Source organism: Rhinoderma darwinii, unplaced genomic scaffold, assembly GCF_050947455.1.
Source record: "Rhinoderma darwinii isolate aRhiDar2 unplaced genomic scaffold, aRhiDar2.hap1 Scaffold_4302, whole genome shotgun sequence".
Classification (NCBI taxonomy): domain Eukaryota; kingdom Metazoa; phylum Chordata; class Amphibia; order Anura; family Rhinodermatidae; genus Rhinoderma; species Rhinoderma darwinii.
The window spans coordinates 26,388-44,649 of NW_027463820.1; the positions used below are offsets into that span (position 1 = coordinate 26,388).

The window sequence follows — 18,262 nt, forward strand, 5'->3', positions numbered from 1 at the left end:
GTTCTTTACTGGTGTTGGGCAGATGTTTAGATGTTTTGGTGACAGAGCGGCTGGATATTTTACTTTTAGCATGACCTCTATTTTCAGTGGCTGGTGACACTTGTGCAGCATCCACAGATGGGACATTCGTCTCTGGAGCAGGGTCTCTGGTACTTTGGCTCACATCATCGCTGGGACTTCCAGGTTCTGGGGTTGTATCTACACGTATGGAGACATCCTCCTGGTCTTCCTCCATGGCTCCTTTAAAGGTCTCCTCCTTATTATGCTCTGCATGTGGACACTCCCGGAATGTATGTCCAGGTCCTAAGCACAGGTTACAGATGACAGGTCCTGTACAATCATCCTTCACATGCCCAAACTGACCACATAGTGAGCACTTAATACGGGAACAGTTGAATGCCAGGTGTCTGCCCCCACATCTATGGCACAGTCGCGGTTGACCAGGGTAGTAACATACGCCTCTCTCCGAGCCCAGGTAGAAGGAGTGCGGCAGATGTCTGGTCACTCCATTTTCCTGAACCAGCTGGATCTTGACAGAATACCCTCCATTCCAGATCTCCTCCTCATCATAGATCTTTGTTGGCGGTCTCTTCACCTCACAATATCTGCTCAACCAGTGCTGCAAATCTGCCAGAGCCACCACCTCAGACTGGAACAGGACGGTGGCGGTGACTACCTGGGGTTTAGTCAGCTGGATGACATGTAGATGCTCCCACATCGCGTGCTCCTTTGTATCATTATAAATACTCCAGAATAAGTCTAGACTATATTGCAGCTTGAAACTGATGTCATAATTCCTGCTGGAGGGAACGTGGATCAGAGCGAACACCTCAGAAGCTTTAAACTTCATAAACTCCTTCAACAAAACTTTCCCAATGTAGAGTCTGGAGGGGAGGTTTTCCTCTGGTCCCGAGTACCTGATTCTGACCGCGTTCCTCCTCTGAGGTGTGGGGTTAGTCGGTCTTGTGACGCTGGAGAACAGTCTCCTGTACTGAGGTCTGTCAGCAGGTGGGTCAGGACTGGACCTCTCCTCAGCTGATTGTACTGCAGATCCTCCTGTGTCTGCTCCTGATCGCTGCGTAACCTGCACTCCATTCACTGACACTGCGGACGGCTGAACCTCCAGAACAGGGTCCGCAATGTCGGGCTCAGCCTGTGCCGCTGGTTCATCAGATATCAGACTGTCAATCACCGCGCTGAGCGAGGTCTCACTTACAATGTCAGTATATGCGGCACTTTCTTGCTCACTCCCAGGAGTGCCACTCGCATTCACTTCATCAGTACTGCACATAGAGTCTACTGCAGTTAACCCCTCGTCAGCTGCCACACATTTCTCTGCAGCTTTAGCAGCATTTGTGTTGGCTGATTGCACAGACCCCACACATGATGAGAGATGTGATCCTCCAGCCACTGCACACTCATATCTTCCAGGGTTTCCCTGCTCCACAATATTATAGTCAGTGTCTTTTTTTGCAATGATATTTTTTCTCTTCACAGTTTGGGCTCTGGTCTCCCTTTTGTTCTCACTTGCCCAGTTCTTTATTTTGGGTACTGTGCATGATTCTTTCTGCAATCTCTCCTTCAATATCACCAGCTCACGTGTGCAAACATCCAGACACTCACATTTCATCAGCTTTGCCTTTGGATCAGTCTCTTGGTTAATTTCAGTTCTCAATTTGCGAACTTGCATTTCCATTTTAAAGATATTTTTCTTTGTCATTTTTGTGCACAATTCACCAACATCATGAGATTCAGTTGACTCACCAGCCACCAATTCCAGATCATCACCTTCACCATCTCCATGCTGCAGGCCAAACTCCAGACTCTGGGCTTTCCCAGGATCATCAGCCCAGGACCCCTCCCCTCCACCTGGGTCAGAAGCCATGCATAGTCCTAACAGGGAGCTCACAAGCACACGTCTATCCTCTCCTATGGACAAGAATATAACTACTATAATACTGCCCCTATATACAAGAATATAACTACTATAATACTGCTCCTATATACAAGAATATAACTACTATAATACTGCTCCTATATACATGAATATAACTACTATAATACTGCTCCTATATACAAGAATATAACTACTATAATACTGCCCCTATATACAAGAATATAACTACTATAATACTGCCCCCTATATACAAGAATATAACTACTATAATACTACCCCTATATACAAGAATATAACTACTATAATACCGCCTCCTATATACAAGAATATAACTACTATAATACTGCCCGCCTATATACAAGAATATGACTACTATAATACTGCCCGCCTATATACAAGAATATGACTACTATAATACTGCCTCTATATACATGAATATAACTACTATAATACTGCTCCTATATACAAGAATATAACTACTATAATACTGCCCCTATTTACAAGAATATAACTACTATAATACTGCTCCCTATATACAAGAATATAACTACTATAATACTTCCCCTATATACAAGAATATAACTATTATAATACTGCTCCTTTATACAAGAATATAACTACTATAATACTGCTCCTATATACAAGAATATAACTACTATAATACTACTCCTATATACAAGAATATAACTACTATAGTACTGCCTCCTATATACACTAATATAACTACTATAATATTGCCCCCTATATATAAGAATATAACTACTATAATACTGCCCCTATATACAAGAATATAACTACTATAATACTGCTCCTATATACAAGAATATAACTACTATAATACTGCCCCTATATACAAGAATATAACTACTATAATACTGCCTCCTAATATACAAGAATATAACTACTAGAATACTGCCCCCTATATACAAGAATATAACTACTATAATACTTCCCCTATATACAAGAATATAACTACTATAATACTGCTCCTATATACAAGAATATAACTACTATAATACTGCTCCCTATATACAAGAATATAACTACTATAATACTGCCCCCTATATACAAGAATATAACTACTATAATGCTGCTCCTTTATACAAGAATATAACTACTATAATACTGCTCCTATATACAAGAATATAACTACTATAATACTACTCCTATATACAAGAATATAACTACTATAATACTGCTCCCTATATACAAGAATATAACTACTATAATACTGCCCCTATATACAAGAATATAACCACTATAATACTGCCCCATATACAAGAATATAACTACTATAATACTGCCTCCTATATACAAGAATATAAATACTATAATACTGCCCCCTATATACAAGAATATAACTACTATAATACTGCCCCCTATATACAAGATTATAACTATTATAATACTGCCCCCTATATACAAGAATATAACTACTATAATACTGCTCCTATATACAAGAATATAACTACTATAATACTGCCCATATATACAAGAATATAACTACTATAATACTGCCCCGTATATACAAGAATATAACTACTATAATACTGCCCTCTATATACAAGAATATAACTACTATAATACTGCCCCTATATACAAGAATATAACTACTATAATACTGCTCCTATATACAAGAATATAACTACTATAATACTGCCCCTATATACAAGAATATATCTACTATAATACTGCCCCTATATACAAGAATATAACTACTATAATACTGCCCCTATATACAAGAATATAACTACTATAATACTGCTCCTATATACAAGAATATAACTACTATAATACTGCCCCTATATACAAGAATATAACTACTATAATACTGCTCCCTATATACAAGAATATAACTACTATAATACTGCTCCCTATATACAAGAATATAACTACTATAATACTGCCCCCTATATACAAGAATATAACTACTATAATACTGCCCCTATATACAAGAATATAACAACTATAATACTGCCCGCTATATACAAGAATATAACGACTATAATACTGCCTCCTATATACAAGAATATAACGACTATAATACTGCCCCCTATATACAAGAGTATAACTACTATAATACTGCCCCTATGGACTTGATCAGGGAGTATTCTCATGGAGTGGCTGTATGATGAGGCTGTTTCGTAGTTTGTGGTGTAACTCTTGCAGTTGTGATGATCTGTGTTGTGTGTATTGTGTATCGGGTGGTGAGATCAGGGTCTGGCTCCCTGCAGAACATCGCCTGATAACATTGCTGGGGCCCTTGGGGGCTTTGTGTTATTGAGCTTGTGATGTAGATGAGTCCCTGAGCTCCGCTGCGTTGCGCTGAGATCCTGCCATGTATTAGTTTAGGTGAATTTACCTTATTACAACCCTCACACCGCTGCTACCTCTCCCCATTATAAGCTGCTCCAGGCAGGGGCCACACTGTTGGCAGGTAAGGGCCCTTCTTCAAGGCTTTACGGAGAATTTAATGATAGGATTATATACTCTGTTTACTATAAAGGACTCTGAACGATTTGTTGATAGCAGAAACTGTCAGGGAGTTGGATTATTATAAGAAGGCGCAGCGGACAGCACACCAGGGACCTTTTAATTGACCAAGTATTTAGAGGACTCAAGGTCATTGTTTGTGCTGAGGCGGAAGGCGCTGATTTCTGTTCCTTTATCAGTCGCCTTCTTTATGGTAAAGGGAGAAGATCTGACAAATTGTCTATAAGAGGTGGCAACATTTTTAAAATGGAAACAACAGAATTTATCCATGGATTATATCAGTATAGAGGTTACATAGGTATAGATTATATAGGTATTATTGGTTTATGATTATATATTGGTTATATCAGCACAGAGGTTATATATAGGTTATATTAGTATAGAATATAAAGGGTATATCGGTATAGTATTTTATATATAGGTTACATCGGTACAGAGGTTATATATTGGATATATTTGTATAAATATAGTATATAGGCATGTTATATATATATACACACTTATTCTGTGATTCAGGATAGATAGGAGCCGCAGTCTCTTGCGCCAGGTCCCCAGTATTTTATGCTGGATGTGTCGTATATGAGCATCTAGAATCATCCTGGTGTACAATTTCTGTTCTGTGTACATCTTAAAGAAACATCGCGCCTTTTACCTGATAAACATTTCATGTTTCATGAACATCCAAGTAATGAGCAGGAAGAGACTTGGAACATCTTGTTCTGAATCTCAGAAGATCTGAAATGCATGAACTCCTCTGTGGGATCTGCAAACAAACAGCCTCATCCGCTGCGCTGCCCTTGATTTGGTCTCCAAGTCTCCGTGCAGTCAAAGAGAAGTCATCTTAAAGAGACAGTACACTTGTCTGTATGCGGTTTACTTACTGTTCAATTAATTACAATCTATTGCTCCCTGTTATCGGCCATTTCAGGCCAGGGAAAAACTGACTGTAGTGTTCTTCAATGGGATGAGTGATAGGAAGTGCAGAAACCTCCCTGCCCCCCCCCCCCCATGATCACCAATTCATGTCACATCTCCAGTAAGGAACAACTCCAGAGACATTTACATCCATATATATGTGACTGATATCAGCCGCTCCCCCGATAACGACGCTTCACTGGTATAAGCTACTGACTGCAGGGTTACTGGCCCTTTAAATTCCCTTCACGGAGCTGAGTCATTCCACTAGCATGCAGGGAAAGCTTGCTCGAAGGATAGATCGCAGCTCATGATCTTCTCAGAATATAAACTCCTGACATGTCTATCAGAAGCCACCTGCAGTTTGGGGGTCCCCCAGTGATCTGTGTGGATGATCCGCTGCTATTGCTGGGCAACCAACTTGTAAGGGTTCAAGATGAACCCATGAGATGCCATTGATCCCAAGAGACGCCAATGGAACCAAGAACCTAGAGTAGCTCTTGATGTGGCTTTTGACTGTAGCTAAATGGAGGGGGTCCCGATAAGAAGACCCCAACCACCTCTATGTGTACAACCTGGACATTCTGATTAATAGGAACAGTTACATCATTCTGTGACAATGTATCAGTTGTCAATCACGGTTATACTTTTCTTGCAGTGGCTGTGCCATCAGCTGTGCCCTCACCTGCCCCACTTCCTGTGCCCCCGTCTGATCCGAAGCCAAACGGGCATCACTCTACTCCCTCGTCGACACCTAGAATGTCGGTATGTTCCCGGACTACTATAGTGACTACGATGGACAACACCTCTAGAGGTCTACACTCCGTCATGAAGTGGAAGACAGTCTTGGCAATCTTCGTGGTGGTGGTGGTGTATCTGGTCAGCGGTGGCCTTGTCTTCCGGGCTCTTGAGCAGCCATTTGAAAGCAGCCAGAAAAGCACGATAGCCCAGGAGAAGCTGGATTTCCTGCAGACGCACTCGTGTGTCACTCAGCAGGAGCTGGATGCTCTGATTAAGGTAAGAAATTATGTCAATTATTGTATCATTCAATTGTTAAAGGAGCCACAATACAGATATCGGCGGCGGCAGATGTTGTGCAGAAAATTGTGTATAACCTTTAGATGCTGGGTTCAGAATTTCAGTGCAAGCTGGATCTTTCTTGTGTGATAATCTGTATTGTAGAAAAAGAGAATGCACGGCGCCACATAGTGCAGGTAAAACCGATAAACAGTATAAAAAGGTAGCTGAAAGTTACGCTCACCTATACGAGTTGTTCTCAGTCAGACACAACTCTGATGTGTGCGAAGTTTTATTTGTAAAGAGCCAAACGTAAGCAGCAGCCAAGGTCCGATCCGGTAATCAATGATGTTACCGCCGGAGATAAGGAAGAAAAAAATGTGAACAAAATATGGACCAACAAAACGGCGCTGCTAAACTGGAATGAGGATGACTGGAGTAATAAACGTTAATCTATTGTACAGGGCTACGCGTTACGTCATCGAACTGATGTCTTCATCAGGCCATAAAAAACAAGAAATGTTACACCTTAAATACTAACAACTGAAAAACAAAAACCGCCAAATCTGTACAGGTCAAAGATCAATCCTGACGTCATACACCGGTTACAAGGGACGGAAAAAAAACCTGCAGTTTATAAAGATAAATTGTTCACAAAAAACACAGAGGTTAATAAATGAAGAGATATCGATATACTAAGAGAAGCGGTCAGTAAATAATATAACAGGGTAAAACAAAATCAGGTCAAAAGAATTATGAGCATCAATTCAAAACAGAAAAAAATGATATTACTCACATATTGACATCATCTTATCAGCGTGGAGTATAGAAATATCATCCGAAGGAGGAGAAGAAAAACAGCCAAGAACCTATTCCGTAGGCAGGTGAACGAGGACACAGGCGATGGCGAAAAGAAGCGTCCCTGGAGTCAAGGCAACGGACAACTACGGAAGCCGAGAGGAGACAGACAGACTCCGATATAGAAGGTCTGCGGGATTGGTGAGTGGGAGGATAATTCTCTAATAATAATGATGTAAGACATAGAATAGATATATCGGTAAGTTACTCTTGTGCTGATGATTGTAAACTCTATATATTTATTATTAGATTCTGTAATATTACACGGTTAGTCTCTTGGTGCATGTTCATGCTTTCTATTGTATTCTCATACCCTCCAGCATAATGCTTTAAGGTAAGAACTTTCACAATCTTTTTAATTATTTCCTTTATATAATATAATATACATTTCCCGATATGCTATTGATTCCTCGATCAGCCGGATGATCAAACTTGTTGGTCACCTAACAACACTATATTCTTCTAGTCCGCCCTATTTTTGTATGAGACTGAGAGTTTCTTTTTTTACTAAAGACTAAATACGATCAATTTCTAATTACTCCTATCCGCAGCACAAGAGTAACTTACCGATCTGATTAGTCTACATCTTACATCATTATTATTAGAGAATTATCCTCCCACTCACCAATCCCGCAGACCTTCTATATCGGGGTCTGTCTGTCTCCTCTCGGCTTCCGTAGTTGTCCGTTGCCTTGACTCCAGGGACGCTTCTTTTCGCCATCGCCTGTGTCCTCGTTCACCTGACTACGGAATAGGTTCTTGGCTGTTTTTTCTTCTCCTCTTTTCCCCTCCTTCCGATGATATTTCTATACTCCACGCTGATAAGATGATGTCAATATGTGAGTAATATTTTTTTCTGTTTTGAATTGATGCGCATAATTCTTTTAATTAGATTTTGTTTTACCCTGTTATATTATTTACTGACCACTTCGCTTAGTATATCGATATCTCTTCATTTATTAACCTCTGTGTTTTTTGTGAACAATTTATATTTATAAACAGCCGTTTTCTTTTCTGTCACTATTAACCAGTGTATGACGTCAGGATTGATCTTTGACCTGTACAGATTTGGCGTTTTTTTTTCAGTACAGGATCAGTAATGTAATGTATGTACACAGTGACTCCACCAGCAGAATAGTGAGTGCAGCTCTGGAGTATAATACAGGACATAACTCAGGATCAGTACAGGATAAGTAATGTCATGTATGTACACAGTGACTCCACCAGCAGAATAGTGAGTGCAGCTCTGGAGTATAATACAGGATGTAACTCAGGGTCAGTACAGGATAAGTAATGTATGTACACAGTGACTCCACCAGCAGAATAGTGAGTGCAGCTCTGGAGTATAATACAGGATATAACTCAGGATCAGTACAGGATAAGTAATGTAATGTATGTACACAGTGATTCCACCAGCAGAATAGTGAGTACAGCTCTGGAGTATAATACAGGATGTAACTCAGGATCAGTACAGGATCAGTAATGTAATGTATGTACACAGTGACTCCACCAGCAGAATAGTGAGTGCAGCTCTGGAGTATAATACAGGATGTAACTCAGGATCAGTACATGATAAGTAATGTAATGTATGTACACAGTGACTCCACCAGCAGAATAGTGGGTGCAGCTCTGGAGTATAATACAGGATATAACTCAGGATCAGTAATGTAATGTATGTACACAGTGACTCCACCAGCTGAATAGTGAGTACAGCTCTGGAGTATAATACCGGATGTAACTCAGGATCAGTACAGGATCAGTAATGTAATGTATGTACACAGTGACTCCACCAGCAGAATAGTGAGTGCAGCTCTGGAGTATAATACAGGATGTAACTCAGGATCAGTACAGGATAAGTAATGTCATGTATGTACACAGTGACTCCACCAGCAGAATAGTGAGTGCAGCTCTGGAGTATAATACAGGATGTAACTCAGGGTCAGTACAGGATCAGTAATGTCATGTATGTACACAGTGACTCCATCAGCAGAATAGTGAGTGCAGCTCTGTATAATACAGGATCAGTACAGGATAAGTAATGTAATGTATGTACACAGTGACTCCACCAGCAGAATAGCGAGCGCAGCTCTGGAGTATAATACAGGATGTAACTCAGGATCAATACAGGATAAGTAATGTATGTACACAGTGACTCCACCAGCAGAATAGTGATTGCAGCTCTGGAGTATATTACAGGATGTAACTCAGGATCAGTACAGGATAAGTAATGTAACGTATGTACACAGTGACTCCACCAGCAGAATAGTGAGTACAGCTCTGGAGTATAATACAGGATGTAACTCAGGATCAGTACAGGATAAGTAATGTAATGTATGTACACAGTGACTCCACCAGCAGAATAGTGAGTGCAGCTCTGGAGTATAATACAGGATGTAACTCAGGATCAGTATAGGATAAGTAATGTATGTATGTACACAGTGACTCCACCAGCAGAATAGTGAGTGCAGCTCTGGAGTATAATATAGGATATAACTCAGGATCAGTACAGGATAAGTAATGTAATGTATGTACACAGTGACTCCACCAGCAGAATAGTGAGTGCAGCTCTGGAGTATAATATAGGATATAACTCAGGATCAGTACAGGATAAGTAATGTAATGTATGTACACAGTGACTCCACCAGCAGAATAGTGAGTGCAGCTCTGGAGTATAATATAGGATATAACTCAGGATCAGTACAGGATAAGTAATGTAATGTATGTACACAGTGACTCCACCAGCAGAATAGTGAGTGCCACTCTGGAGTATAATACAGATGTAACTCAGGATCAGTACAGGATAAGTAATGTAATGTATGTACACAGTGACTCCACCAGCAGAATAGTGAGTACAGCTCTTGAGTATAATACAGGATATAACTCAGGATCAGTACAGGATAAGTAATGTAATGTATGTACACAGTGACTCCACCAGCAGAATAGTGAGTGCAGCTCTTGAGTATAATATAGGATATAACTCAGGAGCAGTACAGCAAATTAGTGTATTACTGTGTTGTAATTCTCCCACCACGAGGGAGCTTTGAGGTCGTGGTCCGCGATTGTTTTCTGGTAACCGGGATCTAACCATAACCTGGCTGAATACATTTAATATATGTTTCACCGTACTTTATAAATACATACGTGTATATAATATTGTGTGTATATATATATATATGATAGAAAATTAGCAGATGGAGAAAACGGATGATACCGGGACGCAGCTTTATCTTTGACAATGTGACTCAGTAGCAGTTACTTAATAACATGTTTTCATACATTCAGATTTTTAAGCCAACCCCCTGTGATATTACCCATGATTCCTTGGGTACATGCAGTATTATATAGCATACACTTATTGCTCAACACTTCCTGAGCTGAATCTGCTGGAAACGTTCCTATCTTTGTGTGTGATGTGTAATTGATCTGCGCGTGTATTTAGTGTTGAATATGGTGTGTAGCGGCTGAGCCTCCCTGTGTAACATGAATGGATGCAGCACTTAGTGTCACTCAGATTAACTGGACATAAAGTCACATAAACTTCTGGTGTTCACAGCTGCTGGCAACTTCTGAATAAATATTCTCCATAACGCCCTTCAGGGGTGTATAGTGAGGAACGTGTCCCTTCAGTTATTGCATATGGTAAGCCCAGACACCCCACCTAACACACACACACACACCGGTCACTGTGTACACCCTCAACTAGCTGCCAACCACCGGGCTCACCCAAGCTGTCAGCAACAAAAGAAGAAGAGTAAAACTGGCACTGAAATGGCCCCCAAACAAATATAAATTCTAAAAAAAGGAGGGCGAAAGGGAAGTAAGAACCAAGGGAGTATATGGAAGGAAGAGAGAAAGGGAGGAAAGAAGAGTAAGGGACAGAGGGACAAAGGAAGGAAAAGGGAAAGCAGGAATGAAGGAAAGTAGAGGAAGGCAGAGCGGAAAGAAGAAAATGGAAAGGCGAGAGGGAAGGAGGAACTAAGAAAGAAGAAGGAAGGAAGGGGAAAAGAGTAAAAGTAAGGTAGAGGAAGGGAAGAAAGAGAGGAAGGGTGAGGGACCAAGGAAGAAAAAGGGAGAGAGGAAGGAAGGAAGTCAAAGTAAGGAAGAGAAAGGGAGGAATTAAAAGGAAGAAAGAGGGTGAGGAAGGGAGAAAAAGGAAGAGAGAGAAGGAGGTAAAAGTAAGGAACAGAAAAGGGAGAAAGGGAGGAATGAAAAGGAAGAAAGAGAGCAAGGAAGAGAGGAAGGGAGAGAAAGAGGTAGGGAGAGAGGGCAGAAGAAAGTGGATGGAAAAGAGGAGAGGAGGAGGAAGGGAGCGAGGAAGGACAGAAGGAAAAGGGAGCGAGGAAGGAGAGAAAGAAAAGGGTGCGAGGAAGGAGAGAAGGAAAAGGGTGCGAGGATGGAGAGAAGGATAAGGGAGGATGGAGAGAAGGAAGAATGAAAAATGGAGGTAGAGAAAGGAAAATAGAGAGTGAGAAATTGAAAGAGAGGGAGTGAGGAAGGAAGGAATTAAGGAATGAAGAAAGGAAGAGGGAGAAGAGGAAGGAGAGTAAGGAAAAGGGAGGAAGAAGGACAGGTAGGGTGGGAGAGAGAGAGAGAGAGGAAGAGGGAATGAGGAAGACAGGAAAGAGTATATAATGTGGAAGAATTGCAGAAAGAAAGGAAGTTCAGTGGGAAGTAAGTTAAGAATGAGCTAGGAATGAATTGAAAAGGACAAAATGCGAAAGGAGGGCGGAAAGAGAGGAGGGCAGAAGTAAGGAAGTCAGGAGAGAGGGAGAAATGAAGGAAGTGAGGAAAGGAATAATAAAGACAATAAGGGAGGAAGGAAAGATGGAAAGTTCAAGAGAGGAAGGGAGGAAATAAATATCTGCTCATTCACATTATTGTTATTTACAGGTTGTTGTTTCTTTGTGAAGAGGACCGGTCACCTCTCCTGACAATTAAGGCTGGGTTCATACGTGGCGGAATTTCACTTGAATTCCGCTACGGACACTCCGCAGCGTTAATCCACAGCGGAGCCGTTTCTCCATTGACTTCCACTTCTATTTAGAAGTGTTCGTTTAGACGAGGCGTAAAATTCCGCTGCGGAGCGGAATTTGGTGTCCGCAGCATGCTCTGTCTGTTGCGGACCAGTGGCGGACTGGTTGCGGACTCATGGCGGAATTTCTCCATTGACTTCAATGGAGATTCTAAATTCCGCAATGAAGTCCGCAGCTGTCATGCACATGTTATGTGTGCTGCGGATGCGTCTTGCTTTTTTGACATGACATTTCTTCATTCTGGCTGGACCCATGTATTTCTAGGTCTACAGCCAGACTGAGGAAGTCAATGGGGCTCCCGGAATTACGGGAGCGTTGCTAGGTGACGTCAGTAAATAGTCACTGTCCAGGGTGCTGAAAGAGTTAAGTGATCGGCAGTAACTGTTTCTGCACCCTGGACAGTGACTACCGATCACAATATACAGCAACCTGTCAAAAAAATAGAAGTTCATACTTACCGAGAACTCCCTGCTTCTGTCTCCAGTCCGGCTTCCCAGGATGACGTTTCAGTCTAAGTGACGGCTGCAGCCAATCACAGGCTGCAGCGAATCACAGGCCAATCACAGGCTGCAGCGGTCACATGGACTGCCGCGTCATCCAGGGAGGTCGGGCTGGATGCCGAAAGAGGGACGGGTCACCAAGACAACGGCCGGTAAGAATGAAATTTGTTTACTTTCACTAGGGAAAGGGCTGTCCCTTCTCTCTATCCTGCACTGATACAGAGAAGGGAAGCACTTTGACCGCAGTCCGCAGCAGCTAGTCCGCATCAATTTACTGCACATTTTGGGCAGATCCGCCGCAGAATCTGCAACGCAGATTCTGTGCGGCATTGATGCGGACAGTTGCGGAGGAAATCCGCCACGTGGGGGCATGCCCTTATAATAAATAATTGTTCCGTTCCTATGTAGGGACACTCCACTTTGATAAGGGTAATGGTGTCACCCGGTTTTCAATTTATTCATATATTTCCAGGAGGAATAACAGATGAATGCCACAACGCAGAGTTTTAAGAAAATATGCCCTTGCATTGTTAATTCATGGTGAATACAATTATTTACTAAAACCGACAAGTCAGGAGAAGTGACGGGTCTTTTTGTAAGGGACACATCCATCAATAGACGCCATAGGCCAATAATTAAGGAAGAGTTCATTAAATCAGGATTTTATGTTGGATTATTGGATCTGGTAAAGCAAATTTTGTTTTTGATTCTGCTAAAAGTGAAATTTTCCGGTATATTCCAGTCTCACATGTGGCGTCTTGGCCGGGAGCTGATGAGCAGTTGGGGGTCAGTCATTGCCCTCCTGCCGGGACCAGCAGTATGAGCAGTTGCACGGCGCTGATGTCTGAGCGTCTGTGGCTTCTATTCTATACTGCAATGCAGCAGGATCCAGCCCCAGTCTACAATGCATAAACTCAGGCGATATGACGGAACAAGCTGGGAGTACACAGCACACAGCAGGGATTACACATCCTGATGCCAGCAACATCTCTGATTAAACCTCCAGGTCCTGCAGGATTTGCAGCGAAACACTAGAAACACAGCGACAGGCTCCAACATCGGGCGCGGCGGCAGAAATCCCCCGTATTTGCTGGGATTTCTCTGTAGCACATTCACTATTGATGCGGTTGATCTGAAGAACTTTCATACATGACTGCTCCTAAGTGATCGACAAGCGGCGCCTGCCTGTAATAAGCCAGTACCTTGTGATTGTGCCGATACAGGTGCTAAATTCACGTTCTCCTGCCCAATCGCGGTGACAAGATTATCCTGGAGAATAGAGGTGGCATTAGGGGGATTTTATTTTCCTATCTGACAAGGTTCTTATTTATTGCTGCTGCTGAGAAAACAAATGTTGAAGAACGTTTCCACCCGGATACTAGTGATATTTACAATGAATATCCATGTAAACTGCGGCATACATAAGAGGGGGCCCTATAGCAAACATAATGCGCCCCCTTTCTGATGCCATGTATGTTTTGTCATGCAGGACAGAAGGGCTCTGTATTTGTGATCACCTCCACCCTCTTTCCATGAGCCTTCGGCCATTTCCGCACTTCTTGTTCTAGTTCTTCTGGAGTTCTGCACAAGTTCTCTACACACAGTAGTAAAGGGAATGGGACCATCCAGGGATGGGCCCCTTTCCCCAAGGGCCCCTATAGCAGATGTCGTCATCTATGATATGTAGATCTTTCCATGTATAAATGGGGAATTGAGGCAACTTAAAAAAAATATGGCCCCAAGAAAGGCAGAACTCCACACAGGTAATCATGGGCCTCCTCCAGACTTCTCCTGCATCCGATTCCTTAGACAGGAAGTAGCTGTCTGATTTATACCATATCAGCCTTATTGGTTCTCACTGAGGTTTTTTCTGTCACTTGGTCAACTGGAAGTCAATGACCCTGCCCTCTCCATCCTTTTCAATGTGCAGAGAAAGGCTTGATTGAATCTCTGCCTGTACATTATGAAGCATGATCTTGTTTGTGTCAGCGACCAAATATTTATTGCATCATTAGGATTGTGTCAGACAGAGCAGAAACTCCACCTTCATTTATAGCGGAGGTGGAAACAAGTCTTTTATGTTTTTGAATAAAATTAGAAAAGCAGGAATGTTGAGAAATAATTAGGGAGGCTGGAAGTAGCTAACTTCTCCTCCTACTCAGGCTTCACTAGTTCAGCAGTTGAACACAATTTTATCACAGCAGGCACCTCAGACAGATTATGCCCGGTCTTGATCCACGATAGGAGTTATATGTGCTGCCCGGAGTAACTGATTAAGTTATAGCCATTATCACTAAGACAAAGTTCTAGAAGATGAATGCTCACATCTGATTGGTTGTCTACTGCATCCTTAATAATAGAGGACACAAAAGTCTCATCTATCCAAAAGAGACAATAAACCATCCTGACATTCACCGTAAACACCAACAAGATGGCATGCTCTAATATCTTTAGTGGGAGAAACCTATATATACAACCATAAAGACTATTTACAGACTGCACTTCATTTACCAAAGGATCAACTGTGTTTGGAATCAACTTGTGACCTTTCAGCCTAAAAGCAACGTGCTCTAAATACATACAGGACAAAGCTAGAGATGGAAGAAGAGGAATAAACTGCCTCTCCACCCAGACCATTATTATAGTCTAAAGAAGCAGTATTATAGTAGTTATATTCTTGTATATAGGGAGCAGTATTATAGTAGTTATATTCTTGTATATAGGAGCAGTATTATAGTAGTTATATTCTTGTATATAGGAGCAGTATTATAGTAGTTATATTCTTGTATATAGGAGCAGTATTATAGTAGTTATATTCTTGTATATAGGAGCAGTATTATAGTAGTTATATTCTTGTATATAGGGAGCAGTATTATAGTAGTTATATTCTTGTATATAGGAGCAGTATTATAATAGTTGTATTCTTGCATATAGGGGGAAGTATTATAGTAGTTATATTCTTGTATATAGGAGGCAGTATTATAGTAGTTATATTCTTGCATATAGGGGGCAGTATTATAGTAGTCATATTCTTGTATATAGGGGGCAGTATTATAGTTGTTATATTCCTATATATAGGAGTTAGTATTCTAGAAGTTATATTCTTGTATATAGGAGGTAGTAGTATAGAAGTTATATTATTGCATATAGGGGGCAGTATTATAGTAGTTATATTCTTGTATATACGAGCAGTATTATAGTAGTTATATTCTTGTATATAGGAGCAGTATTATAGTAGTTATATTCTTGTATATAGGAGGCAGTATTATAGTAGTTATATTCTTGTATATAGGAGGCAGTATTATAGTAGTTATATTCTTGTATATAGGGGCAGTATTATAGTAGTTATATTCATGTATATAGGGGGCAGTATTATAGTAGTTTTATTCTTGTATATAAGGGGCAGTATTATAGTAGTTATATTCTTGTATATAGGAGCAGTATTATAGTAATTATATTCTTGTTTATAGGAGCAGTATTATAGTAGTTATATTCTTGTATATAGGAGCAGTATTATAGTAGTTATATTCTTGTATATAGGAGCAGTATTATAGTAGTTATATTCTTGTATATAGGGGGCAGTATTATAGTAGTTATAGTCTTGTATATGGGAGCAGTATTATAGTAGTTATATTCTTGTATATAGGGGGCAGTATTATAGTAGTTATATTCTTGTATATAGGAGCAGTATTATAGTAGTTATATTCTTGTATATACGAGCAGTATTATAGTAGTTATATTCTTGTATATAGGAGGCAGTATTATAGTAGTTATATTCTTGTATATAGGAGGCAGTATTATAGTAGTTTTATTCTTGTATATAAGGGGCAGTATTATAGTAGTTATATTCTTGTATATAGGAGCAGTATTATAGTAATTATATTCTTGTTTATAGGAGCAGTATTATAGTAGTTATATTCTTGTATATAGGAGCAGTATTATAGTAGTTATATTCTTGTATATAGGAGCAGTATTATAGTAGTTATATTCTTGTATATAGGGGGCAGTATTATAGTAGTTATAGTCTTGTATATGGGAGCAGTATTATAGTAGTTATATTCTTGTATATAGGGGGCAGTATTATAGTAGTTATATTCTTGTATATAGGAGCAGTATTATAGTAGTTATATTCTTGTATACAGGGGCAGTATTATAGCAGTTATATTCTAGTATATAGGGGGCAGTATTATAGTAGTTATATTCTTGTATATAGGGTGCAGTATTATAATAGTTATATTCTTGTATATAGGGGGCAGTATTATAGTAGTTATATTCTTGTATATAGGGGGCAGTATTATAGTAGTTATATTCTTGTATACAGGGGGCAGTATTATAGTAGTTATATTCTTGTATATAGAGGCAGTATTATAGTAGTTATATTCTTGTATATAGGGGCAGTATTATAGTAGTTATATTCTTGTATATAGGAGGCAGTATTATAGTAGTTATATTCTTGTATATAGGGGGCAGTATTATAGTAGTTATATTCTTGTATATAAGGCCAGTATTATAGTAGTTATATTCTTGTCCATAGGAGAGGATAGACGTGTGCTTGTGAGCTCCCTGTTAGGACTATGCATGGCTTCTGACCCAGGTGGAGGGGAGGGGTCCTGGGCTGATGATCCTGGGAAAGCCCAGAGTCTGGAGTTTGGCCTGCAGCATGGAGATGGTGGAGGTGATGATCTGGAAATGGTGGCTGGTGAGTCAGCTGAATCTCATGATGTTGGTGAAATGTGCACAAAAATTACAAAGAAAAATATCTTTAAAATGGAAATGCAAGTTTGCAAGTTGAGAACTGAAATTAACCAAGAGACTGATCCAAAAGGCAAAGCTGATGAAATGTGAGTGTCTGGATGTTTTCACACGTGAGCTGGTGATATTGAAGGAGAGATTGCAGAGAGAATCATGCACAGTACCCAAAATAAAGAACCGGGCAATGGAGAATAAAAGGGAGACCAGAGCCCAAACTGTGAAGAGAAAAAATATCATTGCAAAAAAAGACACTGACTATAATGCTGTGTATAATATTGAGGCGCAGGGAAACCCTGGAAGATATGAGTGTGCGGTGGCTGGAGGATCACAACTCCCATCATGTGTGGGGTCTGTGCAATCAGTCAACACAAATTCTGATGCTGCTGCTAAAGCTGCAGAGAAATGTGTGCCAGCTGACGAGGGGTTAACTGCAGTAGACTCTATGTGCAGTACTGATGAAGTGAATGCGAGTGGCACTCCTGGGAGTGAGCAAGAAAGTGCCGCATATACTGACATTGTAAGTGAGACCTCGCTCAGCGCGGTGATTGACAGTCTGATATCTGATGAACCAGCGGCACAGGCTGAGGCGGACATTGCAGACCCTGTTCTGGAGGTTCAGCCGCCCGCAGTGTCAGTGAATGGAGTGCAGGTTACACAGCGATCAGGAGCAGACACAGGAGGATCTGCAGAACAATCAGCGGAGGAGAGGTCCAGTCCTGACCCACCTGCCTACAGACCTCAGTACAGGAGACTGTTCTCCAGCGTCACAAGACCGACTAACCCCACACCTCAGAGGA

The 18,262-nt window shown here is 40.7% G+C and overlaps 1 protein-coding gene across 2 annotated transcripts in view; it reads left to right on the forward strand.

The window, feature by feature from the left end:
• The first annotated feature begins 5,962 nt into the window (after positions 1-5,962).
• Positions 5,963-18,262, forward strand: part of KCNK10 (potassium two pore domain channel subfamily K member 10) — a 33,064-nt gene continuing 20,764 nt past the window's right edge. The window contains exon 1 of one of the 2 annotated variants that reach the window (XM_075848595.1): positions 5,963-6,322. In XM_075848595.1, coding sequence (XP_075704710.1) covers positions 6,065-6,322 — 258 coding nt within the window. In that variant the 5' untranslated portion in view covers positions 5,963-6,064. The remainder of the gene's footprint in view (positions 6,323-18,262) is intronic. The other variant, XM_075848594.1, reaches the window with a different exon arrangement.